At 45.0% G+C, this 25,444-nt stretch overlaps 1 protein-coding gene across 4 annotated transcripts in view; it reads left to right on the top strand.

Moving 5' to 3' along the window:
* Positions 1-25,444, top strand: part of Mgat5 (alpha-1,6-mannosylglycoprotein 6-beta-N-acetylglucosaminyltransferase) — a 293,176-nt gene that overhangs the window by 245,102 nt on the left and 22,630 nt on the right. For all 4 annotated transcript variants that reach the window (XM_052199815.1, XM_052199817.1, XM_052199816.1 and 1 more), the window contains exons 13-14: positions 6,074-6,223; positions 23,563-23,709. In XM_052199815.1, coding sequence (XP_052055775.1) covers positions 6,074-6,223; positions 23,563-23,709 — 297 coding nt within the window. The remainder of the gene's footprint in view (positions 1-6,073; positions 6,224-23,562; positions 23,710-25,444) is intronic.

Genomic DNA, 25,444 nt, shown 5'->3' on the forward strand with positions numbered 1-25,444 from the left:
GAGCATCCCATGCTGCGGCAGTGAGGCAGGGATGGAGCTGTGCCTCGGCAGCACATCAGTGCATCCTTCCTCCTCCATCACAAATCGGTAGGTGATGGGGCCTTGGAATGGGCTGTTTTCATTGCCCTTGGACTTCTGCAATTGGAGAAGGAGAGTTTTTGGTGAGTGAGCTTAACCCTTATGCCAGAAAAGGAAACCCACTGCAGACTAAAATAATGATTGCACAAAAATACAGCTTGGTAAAGCAATGAGTTTTCATTGGGGTCGCTACAGAAGAATGGGTGAGGAGTTACTTATAGGAGCAGGGATTACTCAAAGCAGCCACATCACAGAAGAGCCCATGGGTAACGGCTCAGTAAAGCATCAGTCCCTGGAGGCAGCTCAGCAGTCTTGAGAACTCTACTCTGCAGCTGGGCTGGTCGAGCTCTACCCCAGGAGTCGTTGTCTCTCTTGTGTGACTGCAGAGGGGTCCTCAGGAATCTCGTGTGACAGACATGGGGAGTCCGTTTATCTCATTAGTCTTCTGAGCATGACAGTGGTGACCTAGGCTTGTAATCCCAGCCCTGGAAAGGTGGGACGGGGGCTTCCCTGCAACCTGAGCGAATACCTGGCTTCTAAGGAACAACATGCAAAGTCCCTCCAGTTTCCATGTATGTGCATGCACCATGCACGTGCACACATGTGAAGTGTTGCCTTAGCCAATGTTTTGTTGTTATAACAAGATAACTGAGGCTGGGAAGTCCGGGCACGTGGTTGTCATCTGTTCTGGGGCTGCCCAGGGTCTCTAGCTGCTTCGTAACAAGGTTGGGGGCAGCATGCAGCCAGATAGCACAAGTGTGCTAGCTCAGGGTTGGTTTTTTTCCGGCCCTTTTATGAAGCCATTGTTCCATTATGAGGGTCACCCCCACCCCCTCATACTTCATCTAATCCTAATTACTTCCTAAAGGTCCACCTCCAGAGACCATCCATCCGTATGTGAGTTTCCAAAGCATGAACTATTTAGTAGACCTATTAAATCATAGCTGACATCCAAATGCTACCCAGATTTACAGATGTTACAATCTGGTGGTATTTTAATGTAGCAATTATACATTACAGTTACTACTATGCAGGCTGCGTTCACCCCTGCAAACCATCACTCCTCAGTAACCACATCTGGAAGTTAATTTATATCATCCTCGTGCAAACTTATGGACTTGAACTACAAACACCCACATGTATAAACACTGCCCATATGCCGAACATTGTTTCCCATGGTTTTTTTTTTTTTTTTCAAATGGAGCATCAAGGCATAGAAGTTATTTTGTAGTGAGACTTGACACTGGCCCTCCCTTGACATTTCAGACCTTTTGAGCCAAGGGGAGGTCTTTTAAGATGCAGGTTGCAATGGTTCAGTCAGTAATGTACTTTGCCTCACAAGCAGGAGAACCTAAATCTGGTTGTCAGAGCCAATGTTAAAAAACCGGCTACCATGACACACAATTGTAATCCCGGGATAGAGCTAAGAGACTTCTGAGGTTTGTTGACCAGCCAGGCTAGCGCCATCAGCAAGCCCCAGTTAATGAGATTCCTTACCTCAGAAACGGAGGTGGAGAGCATCATATTTGTGTGTATATGAACACACACACATACACACACACACACTGATGATGATATTAAATATTAATTCCAGCAGAATTCAGTTGAGCAAGCATCAGAACTTTAAGGCAGGGACTGGGGTTAGGGCTGGAAAGCAGGGATGGGCTCGGTCGAGGTTTGAGTTTAGAAGTTTACTGGCTAAGGGCCACAGGGGCGTAAGAACAATAAATATGAGCCTGCTTGAGGGTCACAGGCCATTGGTGCCAGCTGCTGAGGTCGAAAGTAGATGCGGGCACCTGGTGGAGAAAGGTGATCTGCCTTTTTAAACCTGTTGAGAGTTCAAAGAAGCCGCAAGTGGCTGATGCCAGACCCCAAGACATGGGATCAGGCCTGAGATCGAACCTGAAATATTTCCTTAGGCTCCCATAGCCACGAGTGGGATTTCATCTGGGAAGCTACTGTGGCATGGATTTGAGATTTCCCCTTATTAGCCCATAGGTTCACCTGGTCTCCGGCTGTGGCATTCTGGGAAATGTATGGACCCTTTAGCAGGCAGAGCCTTGCGGAAGGAAGTGTGTGTGTGTCACTGGGAGTGAACGCTGAGGGTTTACAACCCATCCCAGTGTACTGTTCTCCTGTATTCCTGACTGACCTACCAGAGGCAGTGTGAGCAGCTGCCTCCTGCTCGGCCAGCATGCCCTCCCCTCCCCACCATGACAGACTTTATGCCCTCAAATTAGGAGCCAAAATCAGCTCTTTGCTTAAGTTGCTTTTTGTCTGGTCTTTAGTCTCAGCAGGGAGCTGTCTGAGAGCCTTAGGAGCAGCTCCATTTGGGATTGAAACATGGTTCCGTCTCCCAGATTCCTACAAAACCACCACAAGACTGTCTATGATGAGATCTCAATTCCTGTAGTCCTAATTGTTTCCAAAGGTCTACCTTCAAATACCATTACCATGTGACTTTCCAAGGTGTGAACCATCGGTAGATACACTAACTAGCCGGCATCCTAAATGATGGTGAGGTGTTTATTTGTGACTAGGTTGTAAGAGAGAGGTAAGGCTTTCTGTCCTCTCAAAGTTCTGCTTGGAACACCCCACCCCCCATACTCCTACCCCCATACCCCCTTCTGATCACCTGCTGGTGTCTCTTCAGTGAAGAGCCTAAATTCTCTCTGAAGGGAATCTCGTCAGACATCACCACACCCAAACACCCTCTGGGACTTGTTGAGCCTCTCCATGGTGTTCCTCCTGATCTAAGCCTTCCTGCTAGGAGCACTTCAGAGAGCCCCTGCCTTTCCTGGATTTGATGTGTGCATGTGTGTGACCTCCTAGGTCCTGCCTCACCCAGGCCTTTGTCTGGGATCCTAATCTTGAATCTGTCTGCAGTGAAGGGGTTTAGACTCAAATGAACCCCCATGGAGGGCTTGCTGCTGTGCCTTGCTGCAGCAGCTGGGGCTCCCCAGCCAGCGCTGCCTGTTCGCAGGCAGGAACGCCCCTTTTTGCATTAGGGACAGATGACTGCACCCACCTCCAGCCCCCACTTCAAAGCCAACAAACCATGTAAGAGGCGTCTTAAGTGAAAATGTGGGGTGGATCTGGGAAGAGTCGGGGGCTAGCACCGCTTATGGGTATCTAGAGACTTGGTGTAGACATGGTATATAGACTGGATTCTTCTCTTTTCTCTGCCTTGGTTTTAGTTGTTTGTCTGTCTGTCTTTAGGTAGTATCGTATGTATTATGAAATATGATACATGGGTGGGGGAACACCTGGCAGGCCCATGCTAAGGTGTCCCCAGATAAATCACAGCATGTAACAGACCTAGTATAAAGGAGGTTTTTAGGGGCAAGGGGATAAAGGCCTGGAAAAAATAGAGGCAGACAGGAGCAGAGTCATGAGGGCAGAGGAGGAGGAACAGAGAAAGACAGAAAAATGGAAAGGGGGCGGAGAGAGACCAGCTGGGCACCCGTGGGAATGGGGAGCAAGCAGTTTCTTATAAGCCACCTGCACCTGGCAGCAGGTAATGTTGCTAGGTCCCTGGGAGGAGCCGTGCAGAACTGCCTGTCAGCCAGCATTATGTGGCCAAGGATGCAGTGGCCAGCCATGTAGGGCTAGGCATGCTAAGCGTGTATTCTAACTCTAAGCCACATCCCAACCCTGACAGCTTTTTCTCAGGTAGTCCTCCTTCCTCTCCCTTTGTCCCTCTCCTCTTCCTCCCTCTCCTATTCTTCCTCTTCCTTGGCCTTGTCCTCCTCCTCCTCTTCACTCTCCCCTCTTTCCCTTCCTTCCCCTTCTACCTCGCCTCCATGTTCTCCATCTCACTCTTTCTCTTGCTCTCTCATTCAACTTGTTACTCCTGACTCTGCTGACTCCAGCACTCAGTGACCTTTGGCCCTTAGCCCTCTGTGTTGCGCACTCTAAATGTTGGAAAGGATCTAGCAGGTCCTTTGGGACTTAGCAGCTTCCCTGGGACTGGGTCCACTCTAGGCAGACCCCCAGTAGGCTGGCCAGTAGGAACATCAGCAAGGTTAAGGAGCCTCCTGCCTTCTTCTGAAGGAATGGGGACAAGGTTCTGAGAATACAGAGGGTGGATAGAATTTACTAGATGCCCAGCACTGGGACCCGTACCCCAGAACCCTTCCAAGTAACTTACACAGGGCTCAGGCTTGAGTAAGCAGTGGGGGCTTAGGGACTATTCCACTCGTGCTTGGTCGGGGGCCACATCCCTGAAGTCAGGTCAGAAGCGTGAAGCCACACACAGCAGACATGGCATGAGACCGAGCCGCTGGCCTGCAGTCAGAAGGTTGTCTACTGCTGGTTGTTACTCTAATGCATAAAATAGGTCATTTTAACTTGAACTTGGCTTTGAAAAAGTTTCCTCCGGTGTCAGGGTGTTGTATGGTAGCCACAGGACAAGGATGGCACAGAGAGAGGCTCAGACCAGCTTCATTTAGGTTCAAGTCCATTTCTCTGCACACTGGGCTGCTAGGGCCCTCCCTCCCTCCCTCCCTTTTCCCCTCTCCCTCTCCCTCCCTCTCCCCTTCCCTCCCCCTCTCCCTCTCCTACCTCTCCCTCCCCCTCTCCCCTCTCCCCTCTCACCTCTCCCCTCTCACCTTTCCCCTCTCCCTCTTCCCTCTCCCTCTCCTTCCCTCTCCCTCTGTCTGTCTGTCTGTCTGTCTGTCTAATTCCTTAACAGTCTTTGGCAACAAACTGGCTGTTATTAGATTTTCCCAGTGTGGGGCAAAAACAGAGACTCAGAATGGGAAATGTTGTATCCTACTTTGTCACAACTGGAAGCCATTACAGAGCTCGAATCCTTCAAATTCAAAGGGGAGCAGTGGGGAGGGGCATGCTCTACACAATCCTCTTGTACTACTTAGTCACACAAACACCAAAGGGAAGTGAGAGGGACCTTGTTTCCTCACCACAGGTGGTTTCAATTTTGGACCCTGAAACCCTGTTCCTGCTGATTCAGGAACTGCCTAGGTTCTGCCCCTGATAAAAGAAGGCTGAGGGTTCTCCACGGATTCAGAGTACCTCAGAGTTCCACTTAACCCCTCTGTCTCCTTCGGCTCACCTGGGAATTCTCAGCTCTCCAGCTGCTGGGTCCATCAGTCCATCCTGAGAGAAGGCCTCCTCTTCCCCAGCATCAGAATGAAGCGGGCTGCAGCTCTGGCATGAGCTAATCATCACTTGAAATACTGGCCAACAGGGGATGTTTGTATTCCCTGGAGACAGCTTAACAACTCTGGATAAATATTCCAGGCCAGCTGCCTGCCTTCCCCACGCCTTCCTCCCTGCCCCACCACACACAAACTTCCTTCCCAAAAATCGGTGAGCCAAAAGTAATGCACCGGGTCTCCAGTAATTCCCCAAGTCAGGATGATACTTCCAGACACTTGGCCATGACTGTTTGTTATTCTGTAATATTTTACCAATTGTGTGCATGGTATATTAATATAATAGTAATATAAATACATAAACACAGATACATGGTAACACACACACTCACATAGTTCTGATTGCAGACTTATACAGTGGAAATATGACTATTTCTGCCCTCAAGATCCAGACAGATTCCTATTTTCATGTGTGCTGGTATCTCTGCAGAATGCATGCCTGTATGGGGGTTTGCATGTGTGGGGACATATGAAGGCCAAAGTTTGGCATCAGTGTCTTCTTGACCACTGTTCACCTTAGGTATTGAGACAAAGCCTCTCACTTGAACCCAGAGATCCTGGACTTGGTTCATCTACTAGCCAGCTTACTGCGGAGATCCGTAGTCTCTGCTTCCCTAGCAGCAGGATTGCAGGCAGGCCGCCGTGCTCACATACAGAGCTGTGTCTCCATCCCTGGATAAATCTCAATATCAGCATGTCACACGACCAAGATCTCCGCATTAACCATTTTTATCTCTGCCCTGCAGCTCTATCAAGAGGTCTGGCCTCCCAAGCAGGTCGTCTTACTAATGCACTGTCTGCTACTGTCCCCTCTCTAGAATAAGAAAATCTACTTGGATATCATTCACACGTACATGGAAGTGCACGCCACCGTCTATGGCTCCAGTACCAAGAACATTCCCAGCTATGTGAAAAACCATGGCATCCTCAGTGGGCGTGACCTGCAGTTCCTTCTCCGGGAAACCAAGGTAACCTCCCAGCAGATTCAGAACAAGTGACAGGATTTATGGGTTTATTTCCCCTGGCCTTGAAAATGGGATCAGAGTCTTTCATGCTTTCTTTACACTGTACAATAGAATAGGTTAGGAATATAGCTCAATGCTCTCCCAGAAACAGACACACACACACACACACACACACACACACACACACACACACATATATATATATATATATATATATATATATATATATATATATATATATATATATATATATGAGTTGTGCTCTAGTGTTTCAAGTTTTAATAACTATTTATTAAAATAATTCATATAATGATTCCACAGAAACATTAGCTTGGGATAGCCTAACAGAAGGTTTTCTGGGTATGTATTTGTACACATATATACTTTACAGTTAAAAACCCTTTACGTGTGCTTTTGTGTTTCAAATCTATCTGGGTGTTGGCTCTAGAAAGAAGGTCCAGGCTGGACATGGTGGTACATGTCTGTAGTCTTAGTACATGGGACTTCAAGGCATCTAAGGGGATCCGGATCCCTCAAATATGTAAGGCATTGGTTGCAAGCCTAGGAATATGAGACACTGTCTAAGCTTTAAGTAATAACCAGGCAGTGGTGTTCTAGAGGAGCTTTTTTTTATTTATATTATCTTTTTTTTATTCAATATATTCGTTATTTACATTTCAAATGATTTCCCCTTTTCTGGCTCCCCACTCCCCGAAAGTCCCATAAGCCCTCTTATCCTCCCCCTGTTCCCCCACCTACCCCTTCCCACTTCCCTGTTCTGGTATTCCCCTATACTGCTGCACTGAGTCGTTCCAGAACCAGGGGCCACTCCTCCGTTCTTCTTGGACATCATTTAATATGTGGATTATGTCTTGGGTATTCAAAGTTTCTAGGCTAATATCCACTTATCAGTGAGTGCATACTATGATTGATCTTTTGAGACTGGGTTACCTCACTTAGTATGATGTTCTCCAGCTCCATCCATTTGTCTAAGAATTTCATGAATTCGTTGTTTCTAATGGCTGAATAGTACTCCATTGTGTAAATATACCACATTTTTTTGTATCCATTCCTCTGTTGAGGGACACCTGGGTTCTTTCCAGATCCTGGCTACTACAAATAGGGCTGCTATGAACATAGTGGAGCATGTGTCCTTATTGCAGGCCAGGGAATCCTCTTGGTATATGCCCAGGAGTGGTATAGCAGGGTCTTCGGGAAGTGTCATGCCCAGATTTCTGAGGAACCACCAGACTGATTTCCAAAGTCGTTGCACCATCTTGCAATCCCACCAGCAGTGGAGGAGTGTTCCTCTTTTTCCACATCCTCGCCAACACCTGCTGTCTCCTGATTTTTTGACCTTAGCCATTCTGACTGGTGTGAGGTGAAATCTTAGGGTTGTTTTGATTTGCATTTCCCTAATGATTAATGATGCTGAACATTTCTTAAGGTGCTTCTCAGCCATCCTAAGTTCTTCATTCGAAAATTCTTTGTTTAGCTCTGTACCCCACTTTTTAATAGGGTTATTTGGTTCTCTGGGCTCTACCTTCTTGAGTTCTCGGTCAGATTTAGGGTTGGTGAAGATCCTTTCCCAATCTGTTGGTTGACGTTTTGTCCTTTTGACAGTGTCCTTTGCCTTACAGAAACTTTGTAGTTTTATGAGGTCCCATTTGTCAATTCTTGGTCTTAGAGTGTAAGCTATTGGTGTTCTGTTCAGGAACTTTTCCCCTGTGCCCATGTCCTCAAGGGTCTTCCCCAGTTTCTTTTCTATTAGTTACAGTGTGTCAGGTTTTATGTGGAGGTCCTTAATCCACTTGGAGTTGAGCTTAGTACAAGGAGATAAGAGTGGATCGATTTGCATTCTTCTGCATACTGACCTCCAGTTGAACCAGCACCATTTGTTGAAAAGGCTATCTTTTTTCCACTGGATGCTTTCAGATCCTTTGTCGAGGATCAAGTGACCATAGGTGTGTGGGTTCATTTCTGGGTCTTCAATCCGCTTTCATTGATCCGCCTGACATTGTACCAATACCAAGCAGTTTTTATCACTATTGCTCTGTAGTAATGTTTGAGGTCTGGGATACTGATTCCCCCAGAAGTTCTTTTACTGTTAAGAATAGTTTTAGCTATCCTGGGTTTTTTGTTATTCCAGATGAATTTGAGAATTGCTCTTTCTAGCTCTCTGAAGAACTGAGTTGGGATTTTGATGGGGATTGCATTGAATCTGTAGATTGCTTTTGGCAAGATGGCCATTTTAACTATATTAATCCTGCCAATCCACGAGCATGGAAGATTTTTCCATTTTCTGAGGTCTTCTTCGATTTCCTTCTTCAGAGATCTGAAGCTCTTGTCATATAGGTCTTTCACTTGTTTGGTTAGAGTCACCTCAAGATACTTTATGCTGTTTGTGGCTATTGTGAAGGGTGCCATTTCCCTAATTTCTTTCTCAGTCTGCTTATCCTTTGAGTATAGGAAGGCTACTGATTTGCTTGAGCTGATTTTGTAACCAGACACTTTGCTGAAGTTGTTTATCAGCTGTAGGAGTTCTCTGGTAGAGTTTTTTGGGGCACTTAAGTATATCATCATATCATCTGCAAATAGTGATAGTTTGACTTCTTCCTTTCCAATTTGTATCCCTTTGACCTCCTTATGTTGTCTAATTGCTCAGCTAGGACTTCAAGAACTATATTGAAAAGATATGGAGAAAGGGGGCAGCCTTGTCTAGTCCCTGATTTTAGTGGGATTGCTTCAAGTTTCTCTCCATTTAGTTTGATGTTGGCTATCGGTTTGCTGTATATTGCTTTTACTGTGTTTGGATATGGGCCTTGAATTCCTGTTCTTTCCAAGACTTTTAGCATGAAAGGATGCTGAATTTTGTCAAATACTTTTTCAGCATCTAATGAAATGATCATGTGGTTTTTTTTTTTTTGAGTTTGTTTATATAGTGGATAGCATTGATGGATTTCTGTATATTGAACCATCCCTGCATCCCTGGGATGAAGCCTACTTGATCATGGTGGATGATTGTTTTAATGTGTTCTTGGATTTGGTGGGCAAGAATTTTATTGAGTAATTTTGCATCAATATTCATAAGGGAAATTGGCCTGAAATTCTCTTTCTTAGTTGGATCTTTATGTGGTTTTGGTATCAGCGTAATTGTGGCTTCATAGAAGGAGTTGGGTAGTGTTCCTTCTGTTTCTATTTGGTGGAATAGTTTGAAGAGTATTGGTATTAAGTCTTCTTTGAAGGTCTGATAGAATTCTGCACTAAAACCATCTGGTCCTGTGCTTTTTTCGGTCGGAAGGCTTTCTATGACCCCCTTCTATTTCTTTAGGGGTTATGAATCTTTTTAGATGATCTATTTGATCTTGATTTAATTTTGGTGTTTGGTATCTGTCTAAGAAATTGTCCATTTCCTCCAGATTCTCCAGTTGTGTTGAGTACAGGCTTTTGTAGTAGGATCTGATGATTTTTTTAATTTCCTCAGTTTCTGTTGTTATATCTCCCTTTCATTTCTAATTTTGTTAATTTGGATACTGTCTCTGTGCCCTTTGGTTAGTCTGGTTAAGGGTTTATCTATCTTGTTGATTTTTTTTTCAAAGAACCAGCTCCTGGTTTTGTTGATTCTTTGTATGGTTCTCTTAGTTCTACTTGATTGATTTCAGCCCTGAGTTTGATGATTTCCTGTCTTCTTATCCTCCGGGGTGAATTAGCTTCTTTTTGTTCCAGGGCTTTCAGTTGTTCCGTTAAGCTTCTAGTATATGCTCTCTACAATTTCTTTTTGGAGGCACTCAACGCTATGAGTTTTCCTCTTTGCACTGTTTTCATTGTGTCCCATACATTTGGGTATGTTGTGCCTTCATTTTTGTTAAATTCTAAAAAAAAATCTTTGATTTTTTTTCTTTATTTCTTCCTTGACCAAGGTATCATTGAGTATTGTTCAGTTTCCATGTGTATGTGGGCTTTCTGTTGTTTTTATTGTTATTAAAGACCACTTTTACTCCATAGTGATCTGATAGGAGGCATGGGATTATTCTGATATTCTTATATTTGTTGAGGTCTGTCTCGTGACCAACTATATGATCGATTTTGGAGAACATACCATGAGGTGCTAAGAAAAAGGTATATTCTTTTGCTTTGGGATGAAAAGTTCTCTCTATATATATATATATCTGTTAAATCCAATTGGTATAAAGCTTCAATTAGTTTCACCGTCTCCCTGTTTAGTTTCTGTTTTCCCAATTGCTCCATTGAGGAGAGTGGAGTGTTGAAGTTCCCCACAATTATTGTGTTAGGTGCAATGTGTGCTTTGAGCTTTAGTAAAGTTTCTTTTATGAATGAAGGTGCCCTTGCATTTGGGGCATAGATATTCAGGATTGAGAGTTCTTCTTGTTGGATTTTTCCTTTGACCAGCAAGAAGTGTCCTTCCATGTCTCTTTTGATGACATTAAGTTGAAAGCCAATTTTATCTGATATTAGAATGGCAACTCCGGCTTGTTTCCTGAGACCATTTGCTTGTAGAATTGTCTTCCAGCCTTTTACTCTAAGGTAATTTTTGTCTTTGACACTGAGGTGCATTTCTTGTATGCAGCAAAATGTAGGGTCCTGTTTACGTAACCAGTCTGTTAGTCTATGTCTTTTTATTGGGGAATTGAGTCCATTGATGTTAAGAGATATTAAGGAGTAGTGATTATTGCTTCCTATTGGTTTTGATGTTAATTTTATACTTGTGTGGTTATCTTCTTTTGGGTTTGATGAAAGAAGCTTAATATTCTGCTTTTTCCAGGCTATAGTTTCCCTTGTTGTAATGGTGTTTTCCCCCTATTATCCTTTGTAGGGCTGGGTTTGTGGAAAGATAGTGTGTAAATTTTATTTTGTCATGGAATATCTTGGTTTCTTCATCTATAGTGATTGAGAGTTTCACGGGGTATAGTAGTTTTGGCTGGCATTTGTGTTCTCTTGGAGTCTGCATGAGCTCCGCTCAGGATCTTCTAGCTTTCATGGTCTCTGGTGAAAAGTCTGGTGTGATTCTGATAGGTCTTCCTTTATATGTTACTTGCCCTTTTTCTCTTACTGCCCTAAGTATTCTTTCTTTGTTTAGTACATTTGGGGTTTTGATTATTATGTGATGGGAAGTATTTCTGTTCTGGTCCAGTCTGTTTGGAGTTCTATAGGCTTCTTGTATATTCATGGGCATCTCTCTCTTTAGGTCAGGGAAGTTTTCTTCCATAATTTTGTTGAAGATATTTGCTGGCCCTTTAAGTTGTAAATCTTCACTCTCATCAATGCCTATAATCCTTAGGTTTGGCATTCTCATTGTGTCCTAGATTTCCTGGATGTTTTGGGTTACAAGCTTTTTGCATTTTGCATTTTCTTTGACTGTTGAGTCCATGGTTTCTCTGGTATCTTAGGCATCTGAGATTCTTTCTTCTATCTCTTGTATTCTGTTGTTGATATTTGCATCTATGTCCCCTGATTTCTTCCGAAGGTTTTCTATCTCCAAAATTGTCTCCCTTTGTGATTTCTTAGTTGTTTCTACTTCTGTTTTTAGATCCTGGAAGTTTTTGCTCAGTTCCTTCACTTGCTTGTTTGTGTTTTCCTGTAATTCTTTGAGAGATTTTTGTGTTTCCTCTTTCATGACTTCTGCCTGTTGATCAAAGTTCTCCTGTATTTCTTTAAGTGATTTTTTGCATTTCCTCCTTATTGGCTACTAACTTAAGACCCATGTTCTCCTTAATTTCTTTAAGTGATTTTTGTGTTTCCCTTGTAAGGGCTTCTAGCTTTTGGTCATTTTTCTCCTGAATTTCTTTAAGAGATTTATTTATGTTCTTCATGTGTTTTTCTAATAGCATCCTGACAAGTTATTTTAAAGCCAACTCTTGTTTTTCTGGTGTGATGGGGTATCCAGGACTAGCTGTTGATGGAGAATTGGGTTCAGATGCTGCCATAATGCCTTGGTTTCTGTTAGTAACGTTCCTAAGTTGCCTTTAGCCATCTGGTTCTCACTGGTGTTAGATGGTCTTATTGTCACTTGCTGGTACTTCTACCTACTGTGGACCTTTAAGGTTACTTCTGCTGACACTGGCTGACTGGGTTTCCTCTGGCACAGATTGCTGATATACTGAGTCTTACCTCAAGCAATGTTATACTTGGGTTGTCTCAGTGAACCAGCTGTTCCCCGACTGCTCTGTCATGGAGCGAAGTAGGAGGTGGCAGAGAGTCACTCCCTCTGTTGATCCTCAGGTAGGACACAGGCCCCACAACAGGCTGGCTGGCAAATGAACCACCTATGTGCTCAGGTCCTGGGCGCAGGCAGACCCTAGAGTAGCTATTTTTAAAAAAAGTTAATAAATTATAAATTGTGGCTGCTGTGAGGTCATTCATTGATTGTTTTTTTCAAGCTATGTTTCGCAATTAAAAGTAAAATATTATATATATAGTAAGAGCTCTTAACTGCTGAGCAACCTCTCAAATCTACACCTTGGATTTCGTTTACTTTTTTGGATTTTGTTTTTGTCTAGACAGTATATTTCTCTCTCTCTCTCTCTCTCTCTCTCTCTCTCTCTCTCTCTCTCTCGTATATATATTCACCGCAGCTTAGTGGTAGCATTTGCCTGGCATGTGTAAGGCTTTGGGTTCTATCCCCAAAACCCCCAAAACTAAAACTTAACAACCCTGTTTGTGGAGGACTTTTCTTGTTCTGAGTGAAGGCTGGTCTTGAACTTACAGAGATCCACCTGCCTTTAATTCTGCTTCTGCCTCTCTGCCTCTCTGCCTCTTGAGTGCTGAGATTAAAGGCATATGTCACCATGCTGGGCCACACAAAGACTTTTGGAGTAGGTGGGAGCTGGCAATATGGCTCAACAGGTAAAGGCACCGGCTACTTAATGCCTGGGGATCAAGTTTGATTCCCAGAACCCACAAAAAAAAAGGTGGAAAGAAAAAAAGAGAACTACCTCCCCAAAACTGTCCCATGACCCCCCACTTCCATGCTGTGGCATGAGCACATACTCATATTCACACACCACACACACAATAGTGCAACTCACTTATCAACAGAGTTTGTGACTGTTCACCAGGTAAAAGGATAGCAATCTGGGTTTTGTCTCCGTTTCTCAATCTGTAAACACAATTAATTCTTTTTGTCTCCAGTCATTTGTGTGATTTCAGAGATAAAATATTTTGATAATTTATTTTAACTCTTTGTCCAAACACTGGGTTTCATTTCCTGAGGGCTTCTAATTCCTTAAAAGGTCGCCTGTCACCTGCCGACTGCCGACTGCTTGGGTCTGTGAGCGAGGAGTGCCCCAGTTTCACTGCTCTCCACCCATCGTTGGCGGGGGCAGTGTCTGTCTTAGTTTGACATTTCCGAGTCGTCAGGATGTCCCAGCCCTTTCTCAGCAGCAGTTCTATTTTCTGCCATTTGCCTCGATTCACTCTTCTTCTTCGGTGTGATCCTGCTGAAAGTTCAAGTCCCTTTAAAGTAACACCAGGGCAGAGCTGCTGCGAGGCATGTCATTACCATCCTGCACGCTTCTGTTAGCCTGACCCTGGGGATGTCTCCCTCAGTCGTGCGGATTTTAAAAGAACCCTCATTTACCTGCCATCCATTTACCTTGTCAGAGAACAGGAAATGGGCCAAAATTGAAGTCTGTCCTGTCTGGAGGAACACAAGGTAAAAAAGGCCTCTGAGACCTAGCTATGAGGTTGAAGTAGGCCGTACAGCCAAGAGTGTGGCTTGGGTTTTGATCACGAGAAGTTCATTCTCATTCATGAGAATACATCTCATTCATGTCCTTAAAAACAAAAAGAAAAGCAGGTGTTGGGACTGGAGAAATGGCTCAGTAGTTAAGAGCACGTATTGCTCTCACAAAGAACCAGGGCTCAGTTCTCAAGCACAACTGCCTCTACCTCCAGTTCCAAAAGATCTAATACCCTTAAAGACTCTGTAGACGCTACAAACACGTGGAGCAAAGATTAAACAGGTACACACATACATACACATAAACTTTTTAAGTAATTAATTTAAAACTGGTGCCTTACAGTGTTGCTCCAGCTAGAATTACTTAGCATCTGTTTCTCTAATATGAATATATTAGGCCTGGAGAGATGGCTCACCAGCTAAAAGCACACGCTGCCTTTCCAGAAGCCACAAGTTCTGTTCCCAGCACCCATGTTGGGCGACCTTTAACTCCAGCTCCAAAGGATCTGATGCCTCTGATCTCCATGGGCACCTGCACTCATGTGCACACACACACATACACACACACACACAGCTACACATAATTTAAAATACAAATAAATCCTAAAGAATGTCAAACCGCTCCATGTGGAGTTATAACAAATTGTTAATAGATAAGAGGAACCAAGCTGGTGTATGGCCAAGGCTCCCCTTACATTGAGAGCCCAGCAGTAGGCAACCAAGATGAATGAATGCTGAGTTTGGAAATATGACACAGGATGAGTTGGCCTTGTGTTCATATGTCTCCTGCTTCTAATTCCTTCTTCAGTGCCACCGAGCAACTTAAAGTAGTTTCTTCCCATCCATGTTGGAAATACAGAACAGGAGCTGCCAAGGAGAACTGCCTGTACAGTGACTAGATTCTCCTCAGACTCAGCTAAGAGGGGAGCAAGCCTGGTCCTCTCCCCAGGACCTTCAGAGACAGGGAGAAATGGCTGATGTTCAGTCACTTTGGGGTTCATTAGTTTTGTCAGTGAGCTATCCTTGGGTTCTGGCATTGCTTTGGTTTTGGTTCCTTCAGTGTTGGGGGTTGGTTGAGCCTACTGCATGCTAGGGCAAGTGTGTTCCCGCTGAGGTGCTGCCTGAGCCCATCAGCCGTCTTTGAAACTCTGCCTCTAGCCCAGAGCACCCAGTGCTTACTAGAGCTCTGTCTGAGCATGCCATTTGGAGCCCTGGTCTCAGAAGACAGAGGGATGTTGGTATAACATGAAAATTAGGGCTTAACCCATTGGCAAGTTGCTATAATACTCTAGAAGCCTCTTCTAACAGCGCTATAAATTTTGATAATTATCTAAAAACTACAGACAAATCATTTGGCCTATCAAACTCTAGAAGAGGACTTGGGACCTGCATATCATGCCTCACTATTTACATTTTTGCATATTTTACATTTTGATTTAATTCTTCATTTCCTCTAATATGACGTCTCTTCGCCTTCCTAGTGTTTGCTTGTTGTTTGTTGAGGCAGGGTCTCATGTACCCCAGGCTGGCCTCAAACTTACCAAGTAGGCAAGGATGAGCTTGAACTTTTTTCTGATCCTCTCACCTCCACCTTCTAAATACAGGGATTCCTGGCACACACTTCCACAGTCTGTTTCTGTGGTAGTAAGGATCAAGCCCAAGGCCTCATGGACATTATGCCAGTGCTCAACATTACCAGCCTACCTTCCTAGTTTAACTTCATTACGTTTTCCTACCTTCTCTTGGGTGGTTCTTATTAATAGACCATAATGGACATCAAGAATTCACATCCTAACTTGCCAATGGAAGGATGTCTGGACTTTACTCTCTAGCCAAGTATTCTCCTTTCTGTAGTCAAGGAGAAACTCTGACTGTAGCCTAGCAGGGGAAGCTGCTGCTCATACCCTCATTTCCCAGCACTCCCCACCATTCCTCCCTCCATGACTTAAGTGACCCAGGATGATCCTAGTTCTTCACCAAGTCACCTCAGCTAGGCACATAAACAGGTGTGACCAATGTAGAGTGTGTGCCTTACTCAATAGTCTTTTCTTTGTGCCTAACTGCAGCCTCAAACACACAGCTGAAAGTACCGCGCCCCCCCCCCCATGCCCCAGCTAACTCTTGGCTCCCACCTCCCCAGGTTTGGCTGGGTTTCTGTTGCTACGACAAAATATTCTGACAAAGGGGCTTATTTCCACTTACAACTCCAGGTTATAATTCACTGAAGCACCTAGTAATAACACATCTATAACTCAAGAACAGACAGAAGTCAGTGTATCATGTTCAGTTGCTTGCTTACTTGTGCTCAGCTCAGGTTTCCCAGGCTCATACACTGTAGGACTTCTGCCTAGGGAATGGTACTGCCTACAGTGGGCTGGGCCTTCCCATACCAGTTAAGACAGACTCTCACAGGCCTGCTCACAGACTAACGCAATTTAATCAACCCAGCACTTAGGAAACATAGTAACAAAAGAACTTCGTAAGCAAACTCTTACGTGGCTCAGGCTGGCATTAAGCTTTCTACCCAATGTGTCTTAATTTTACTTCTTTTGCTGTAACAAAATATCCAACAGAAAAAATTTAAGGGAGAAGAATGTTTATTTGGATCACAATTTTAGGTTATGGTCCGCACTGTGAAGAAGTCCAGGCAGCAGGACCTTGAAGCAACTGAAGCCATGGTTAACAGAGAACAACAAGTAATGAGGGCTTGCACTCAGTCCTCGGTCTTCACATTTGCACAGTTCTCCATGTCCTGCCCAGGGAATGGTGCCACCCATAGTGGATGCATCTTTCACATGAGTTAACATAATGGAGATAATCCCGCACAGGCCAACCTGAGCTACATAATCCCTCACTGAGACTTTCTTCCCAGGCGATTCTAGGTTGTGACAGAGTGACAAAGCTAACCGTCACAAGGGGATAAGGTTCAATCAGCTCTAGACCCAGGTGCCAGGTAACTCTTGAGGGTTCAAAGGAGCTTTCGGGTTCTCACAGGTGTCCTTTCCATGCCTGGCTTTTGCATACAAGTTGATCATACCAAATCTGAAAAATCAGAAATCCAAATTATTCCTGAGCTGGAACAAAAGTCAGTTAGCAGGGATTATCTAAAAACTGGTCCCTTCCCATCTCTAGGCTAATTGACATACAGACTGTGCTGCATTTGATCTAGTATTGGGACTTTGAAATGGCAAACATGTGTGGGAGCTTTTAAGTTTGGCGCTGGTGTTTGTGGTCTGGCTTGTTTCATCTCTGACCAAGCACTAAGGTTGCTGGAAGAAATCAGGCATTGCCCCAGGAACCCAGTCTCCAGGAAGTGCTGGTTAGTGGCCAGTTTGGCCAGCTGCTGATGCTGAAACAGGTGTGATAAGTCCAGTTGTCCTTTGGCCATTGTAGCTCTTTCCTAGACAGCCCAACACAGTTTCAATTAGAGGCTTTGTGGACTGAGTGCAGAGCCAACTGGATGAAGAACTCAGCCACTGCTTACCTCCTGCACCATCAGGTGCCCGAGAAGAGGCGCCCTTCAAGCTAAATGAAAGTGTCATCCTTCAGGATAAAGAAATTGCCTCCTTCATTTCTAGATGTTCTAGTTTCTTCCACTTCTGTAATAAAATACTTTTACAGAATGCTACCTCAGAGAACTTATGGAAGAAGGGGCTTCTCTGGCTTACAGAGTCAGGCTTCAGTCCATTATTGCAGAGAAGTCAAGGCAGGAAAGGGGACCAGGTGGTCACATTGTATCTGTTGAGCTTTAAGTGCAAAATATCCCCCAAAGTGTGTTTGATACTTGGTGATGTTTAGGAAGATGATGAACCTCCTTTAGGATATGGAGCCTCACTGAAGGAAGTATATCACTGTCCCCACTTCCTGATATACATACATGCATGCATACATACATGCATACATACATATTCTTCTTTGTGTGTGTGAGTGTATGTGTCTGTATGTCTGCCTGTCTGTGTGCCCGTCTGCCTGCTGTATGAAGATGAAATGGATCAGTCTGCTTGGCTGCCTGGCCATCCTCACACTACTGTCAACATATTTCCCTATCATGATAGACTGTATCCCTTTCTGGAACTATAAGCCAAATAAACCTTTCCTTCTCTAACTTGCCCTTGCTCAGGATATTTTATCACAGCAACAGAAAAGTAAGAAATACAATACCAAAGAGCAGAAAGAAAATAAAAGCACATGTGTCTGGTGTCTAGTGCTTTTTCCATTCTTGCCCAGGACCATACCCAGGAAACGATGCTGCCCACATTTAGGCTAGATCTTCCCACATCAATTAAGGCAATTGAGAGAGTCCCTCAGACATGCCCACCATCTGTTGGACAATCGCTCATTGAGACCTCCTCCCTTCCTGGGTAATTTGACGTTGTATCAAGGTGGCATTTAAGACTGACCTTCACACCCAACCCTTGTAGAAATGCTTTTTTAAAGATATGAAGGGACTACCTATTCCGAGAAGTAGATTGCTACCCCACTACTGCATCAAGAACAAAAGGAGATGCTGAAAAATTGCATACAGTCCTAGGGCCGGTCTTTCCATCTGAAAGCCACCGCACGCCGCCTTCTCTCTCTCCTCTGGTAGTGTTGTAGTGTTTGAAGTAGTGAGAACTGCTTGGCATAGTGGCACACACGTATAATCCCAGCATTCAGGAGGCAGCAGCAGCAGGTCTCTGTGAGATGGAGGGAGGGAGGGAAGGAGGGAGGGAAGGAAGGAAGGAAGGAAGGAAGGGTGAGAACTCATACACATAAAAGGGGTAAAGATGCCACTTTTAGCAAATTTTATATATTTATATATATATAAATGTATATATATATTATATTTATAATATATATAAATATATATTTATATATAATATAAATTTATATATATATAAATTTTATATATATATATATATATATATATATATATATATATATATATATATATATATATATATATATATATATATATAATCACCTCCAACTGTGTGGTAGAAGGGCATATATAATGTTCCGCTGTGTCAAGTCACAACTGGATTCAAACATGGGAAACTATTTCCCAAATGGTTATGAGCACCATGTCTGAGAATATTGAATATTTCTATAAAATATCTCCTTCAATCCTCACAACAGTTCCATGACAAAAGAATCAGTTTGGCCCCATTTTGCTCCTGAGAAGACAGTGCTCGAGTTACTTTAACTAAGGTTCTAGACTGTAAATGAGCCTCAAGAATCCGTACACTGAGGCAATTGGCATGGTTAGTGAACGAGGAAATGGTAGCATCGAAACTTCTCCTAATCTTCATGACTGTATAATCATCTCATTGCCGGAGCCTTTGGCCAGTAATCAATTTTGGGGCACAAACTGAGGTTAATTCATTGCTCAAATTCCCTCCTGATCCTCCCACACTGCTAATTAATAATAATCAGAAAAGTACATCCTGAGTTTATGTGGGTCCAATATTCCATTATTCTTAGTGTCTCCTCGTTAAAAATGTCCAGACTGGAGTGGGATATAATATCCTTGTTAGACTCTGGCTTTCTAAGGTCCAGATCTAAGCCAATACAGAATGGCTGATTTTCCCTGAAAGAATTTGGCCTTAGTATTTGAATGGTTTCTCTCACCCAGTTCTTATATATGTAGGTGTGAATGTATATGCACACATAGGTATACAGGTATGTGATACAGTACTTCCCCTGTATATGAGTCTCTGGGTTTAAAAACCATTATATAATAAAGTAAGTAATTCTTGATATCCAAGGCTGAGATAACTATTGGTAAAGTGCTTGTTCTCAAGCAGGAAGACCTGTGTTTGTTCCCCCAAAATCCACATCTAAAACACTGGATGTAGTGGTACTCGATTCTAATCCCAGCACTGTGGGGATGAAGGCCAGTGGATCCCTGGGGCTCACTGGCCAACCAGACCAGCCAAAGTAGAGAGACCTCATCACAGAAAACAAAAACGGAGGAAGACACCCAAGGTTGACCTCTGTACTCACATACATACATGTGCACATAACCACACGCATGCATAATAGACATGAATGAAACTGAACAAGCCCAGGAATGGTTAAAAGAATCTTCATTGGCTCAGTGAGGGTTACAACAGTTCTTTTTCCTTTCAAAACAGAGAAAAAAAAATCTCAGTGACTGTGTCAGGGTGCCCCAATCCTTGCTATGAATAAAACATGTGCTCCTTTGTCTGATCTTTCTTGTCATAATTTTAATTTTGGAGCGTGTGATCCTTCTATTTAGAAACACTCATTGGTGGAATTGGGAGTTGTGGCCATGGAGATGACGGACATCTAGACTATCCTTGTTAGACCCTGGCCGTCTGAAGAGCAGACTGAAGCCCACACAGTATGGCCAGTTTTCCATGGGATTATGGAACCTTAGCACTTGAATGGTTTCTTTCCCCAGTTTTTGTATGTGTATGTACGTGCATACACACACATGCAGGTGTGTACATCCGGGTGAATGTGTGCCGAGGCTGGAAGGGGACAGCAGGGGTCCTGCTCTGCAGTGCTCTGGCTTATTCCCTTGAGACGGGGTCTCTAATTGAACCTGGAGCTCGGCTGGAGTCCAGCAAGTCCCAGCAATGTTCTGTTCCCACCCCCACAGTACTGGAGTCACAGGGGTGTGTGACCAAACCCGGACTTTTACCTGAGTAAAAGGCTTCAAACTCAGGTCCAAATAGTGTTACCCACCAGGCTCTCTACCCAGTCCTGAATACTTCCTTGTCCTGCATTTGTCCCTTCTGTGGTAAAGAAATGTATAGGGGTGTAGTGGAAATAAATATGGGATCCTCAGAAACAAAGGAGACCAGAGACAGACAGAGGCTGGGGGAAGGAAGGGAGAGAGGGAGGTCTGTAAGTAGGCACAGTGATGGATCAAGAGGAAGGGCAAGGTAGCACGGTGAGGTGTGTGGCAAGACTGTAAGTAGGCAGAAGTTTTTGATTGGAGATGCTGAGTTCTTTCTACCTAGACTATGGTCATTCAACTCTTAGATATGCTATGCGACCTTCATACCCGTGCTCCATTGTGACGTCACAGGTAAGGAGTACACAGGACCTAAGGCAAAATTGCTTATTGACAGCTGATAGAAAACCGTGTTTATTGAAACGTTATTTCCATGTTTCAAGGGCATGTGCCAGTGCATGTCACCTTAACTAGTGTGACAAGAAAACTCATTGCTAAGGAATGATGTGACGTTTGCTTAAGAGTCCTTGGAAGCTGGTGACTGAGGCTTGGGGAGCTGGTGCAAAGTGTTTATTACTGTGTGTGTGTGTGTGTGTGTGTGTGTGTGCATGTGTGTGTATACATGTGTGTATGCATGTGTGTAGGTGTGTGAGTGTGCTTGTGTGTGTATGCGTGTGTGTGTGTGTGTGTATAGGTGTGTGTGTGTGTGTATAGGTGTGCGTGTGTGTCTGTGTATATGCATGTGTATGGGTATGAACGTGTGTGCATGTGTGTGTTCACATATATGAGTGCAGCGACATGAATGCCACACTGTGCATATGGACATCAGACAAAAACTTCAGGTATTCATTCTCCTCTCCAACCTTGTTTGAAACAGGGTCGCTACTGTTCACCATTGCGTATGCCCAACTCGCTGGCCCTCAGGCTCCCGAGGACTCTCCCATGCACTGTAAGAGTCTGGGATTGTAGGTGCAGGCTACGGCATCCCGCTCAGCAGGGCTCTGGGGATCTGAGTTCAGGTTGCTGAGCTCACTGAGTCATTTCCCCAGCCCCCTGAAGTGTTTATGTGCACTGAGATACTCTGTGCCAGGAGGGCCTAGGAGTTGGTGCAAATTATTATTCAGATAAAAATAAGCTTAGGTCACATTTGGGTTATCAAGCAATAGCCTCTTACCCTTTAATTGGTTCAGATTGGCTGATCCAAAGGAGATCATCACCCCCCACCAGGACTCTCTAAGCATGTGCTCTTCCCGGGTTGTATATGAGAACACACACAGTGTGAGTATAGAGTTGAGGAGGATCTCTGCACTCCTTGGCAGACCCGATGTTCAGAGGTCAAGGAATACTCTGGGCTCCAGCAGTTCTCCTCGAGCCTGCCAAGACCCTGTCTATATTACCTAGCATGTTCTCCTTAGAGTTGAAAAGAGCCGGGGTGCCTGATGCAGTGGGGTCCCGTGTTCCCAGCCGTTGGAGGGCTGTTAGGGTCAGATTAGCAGCCCTGGCAGCCCTAACATGCTAGTGGGTCAATTAAAGAGGCCAGTGGTCATGAAGAGCAAAGAGGGTTACCATTGTGGCCACATTGGGAAGAGAAACAAGGAAAGAGGCCTAGTGCCTCCCAGGTTGTCCTTTGGAGTTCTGACTCTGCACTGGGTTTAAGCAGAGGACACGAGGTATTCATACTAAGCAGTCCTGGTCAAGGGTTGGGCAGGTGATCACTGACCCATCACGTCTGGGTTCCAGTCTCTCCTGACAAGTTGTCAGAACTCTGAAATCTCTTCCTGGGAGACAAGTTGTCCCATGTGTCCTGTTCCCTACCACCACCACCCAACCAGGCCAGCACCTGCATCCCGTCTCCCAGTGTGAGTGAGACTCAAGAGAAATCCCAGTTGGGGGGGGGGGGGCGCTCCTGGTTTCTATGTCTGGTGGCCAAAGGGAAGGCCACTAATGTCTCTTTTTCTCTAAAATAGCTTCATTCTAGCCTGAATGGTTTCATTTCTTGGTGGAAATGGTCTGGGTATTTCTGAATGTGAAGGCACAAGGAACCCCAGAGTCTGCCACCCTACCCCGTTCCCACCAGTCATGAGACACCTTGTCACTTGGGGTGTTCCGTTCCAGACTTGGCTTCTGCATGTGGGCAGAGAGAGCCAGGATTAGACCCTGGCTGGTGACCGCCACTCACAGCACAGTGTCCCCCGCACCTGGTATACACAGAGCCTTGCATTTTGTGCACCCTACCAAGCCTTGTGGGAGCGTGCCTTTGTCCCAGCAGCTCTGGGCGCTGTGGGCTCTCTAAAGCCCTTTAGCTTGTTTCTGCTGCCATCTACTGCCCACCTAGGGAAACTTGAGATTTTGCTGGCTGGGGAGGGAAGCTGAGAAATTGCAGTTTGAAACCTCTGCTCCCACAGAGGAAAAAACAAAGCCAGCCAGCTAGTGGTGTCCCCAGTGAGAACGCTATCATAAAACCTGTGTTTACTGACCTCCCAAGGTCGAAAGCAGTTTCATTTGAACTGTAATCAAACCGCCAAGTGACCTTTCTGTCCCTGGCCCCCAGAGTCCCTGAAAGAGCCTCGTTGTTCCCTGCTTGAGTGAAGAAACCTTCTGTTTAGTTAAGCAAGTGTTTTTTCCAGTTATGTTGCCTGCTGAGTGACAGAAAGACGATTGTTGGCTCCTGGGTTTTATTGTTGGTTTTGTTTTACATTCTTGCCCTCCCTGCCCCTCAGTCCCCAACATTTTTTTTTTCATATCAGAAAAGGAGATGGGAACAAGGCAAGTTCCTTCCCAGGCGCTCACACATGCTATTCTGCATACCCTGGTATATAACCCTTCACTTTCTTCCTAGTCATCTACCTGGAGCTCTAAGCCCCCTGAAGAACGTCAGTGGCATCCACAGAAGCAGAGCAGGGAGCTGAGAGGCCATCGTGACTCATAACCTCATGGATGTCTTTTCCTGTCTTACAGCTGTTTGTGGGGCTTGGGTTCCCTTATGAAGGCCCCGCCCCCCTGGAGGCCATCGCGAATGGGTGCGCTTTCCTAAACCCCAAGTTCAGTCCTCCCAAAAGCAGCAAGAACACAGACTTCTTCATCGGCAAGCCAACACTGAGAGAGGTGGGTATCTCTTTTATGCTTTTGTGTTTGTGTGTGCACGTGGTCAGCATGTGCATGCATGCATGCACACATGAAGGTACGCACACATGTGCAGACATGCATATGGAAGCCAGAGGTTGAAGCAAGTGTGGGGTCTTCCTCCCTCCCTCTCCACTTTATTCATGAAGCCAGGGTCTTTCCCTGAACACAGAGCTCACTGGTTGGACGACTCCGGCTCTCCAGCTTTCTGTGGGATGCCAGGCCTACCCGGCATCTTCAGTGTGTGCTGAGGAGTCCCATGCAGGCTCATGCTCACACAGCACGCTCCTGTCCTCTGGGCCAAGCCTCCAGCCCCCACCCTAACTCTGTTTCTAATGACCCTGGGTGTTCCGGTCTAATCACGGCTAACGATTGGAACGAGGAGAAGGCCACGGGGAACGCTTGCTCGCCTTTCCACAGCACGTGGTGAAGAAGAAACTGTGGCCAGTGAATGCCCAGAGAACATCAGCCTCAGAGTTGGAGACGTGGCTTAGTCAGTAACAAAGCACTTGCCATACATGTTAAGCCCCTAGACTCTGTAAAATCTAGGCATGGAAGGACTCTTAAAGTCCCAGAACTGAGGAGGCAGAGACAGGCGGACCCCTGGGATCCATTGGCTGGCCAGCCTAGTTTTCTTGGTGAGTTCCAAGCTGATGAGAGAGACCATGTCTCCAAACACAAGGTAAATGTGCCTGAACAACACCCAAGCTTGACCTGGTCTCTATATGTACATGCATTCGTGCACGCATGCACACACACACGTACACACACACACACACATGCACACACACACACGTACACACACGTACACACACACACACACACACACACACATACACAGACACACACAGAGGACAGAGAGAGAGAGAGAGGGAGAGACCTTCAGCCCACCTTGCTGACATGCTGTCTCCTCACTGCCAGAACCTGTCACAGAAGCTTTGTCCCATTAGCCTTTGCAGATGCTCTTGAAACCTGCAGTGGGTGATGTGTCGCCGTGGAGCATGCTGGGATTCTTTTGGGGCAATAAGCAGACATCATTTACAGCTCAGGGTGGGTGATGAGTGTGGCCAAGGTGGGGAGGAGTCTGTCTGGGCGGACACAGGTGTGGGGAGGAACCATGAGATTGGCTTCCTTGTTATGTCTGGGCACCTAGTGACTGTCCTGGCTGCTTGTGCAGGGGGACATTAAAGCAGCGTCCCTCGGGGCCTTTGGCCGGGGAATCGTTGGAAAATCCTAGTGTGACACAGCAGCGCCTTTCTCTAGAACATCCATTTTCCAACTCTGTTGCTTTTCCCCCCCTCTGGGTTACTTTTCTGACCTTGTACCCCAAATAGCACATCAAAGGTATCTCTTCCCACTATCCGCTCCACAGTTGATCTGTGGCAATCTTTACAAAACGTCTACCTAGATCCTTTGCCTGTCTTTAAATGGGGTTTGTTGAGGGTGTTTTGCTATGGAGCGATAGACACTCCTTAGGTATTTAGGGTATTAACCTTTTAGCAGACATAATGCAAATATTTCCTCCTCTATATTAGTGACTCTCTTGATGCATAAAAGCTTTAAGAGTTGGAGCTGTGGAAATGACTTCAGTAGGTGACATACTTCCACACAAGCAGAAGAATGTAAGTTCAATCCCTAGAACACCTAAAATTAAATTAAAGTAAAGTAAAGTAAAGTAAAATAAAATCTAGGCATGGTAGCCCTCCCTTGTGATCCC

This window comes from Apodemus sylvaticus, chromosome 12, assembly GCF_947179515.1.
Source record: "Apodemus sylvaticus chromosome 12, mApoSyl1.1, whole genome shotgun sequence".
Taxonomy (NCBI): Eukaryota; Metazoa; Chordata; class Mammalia; order Rodentia; family Muridae; genus Apodemus; species Apodemus sylvaticus.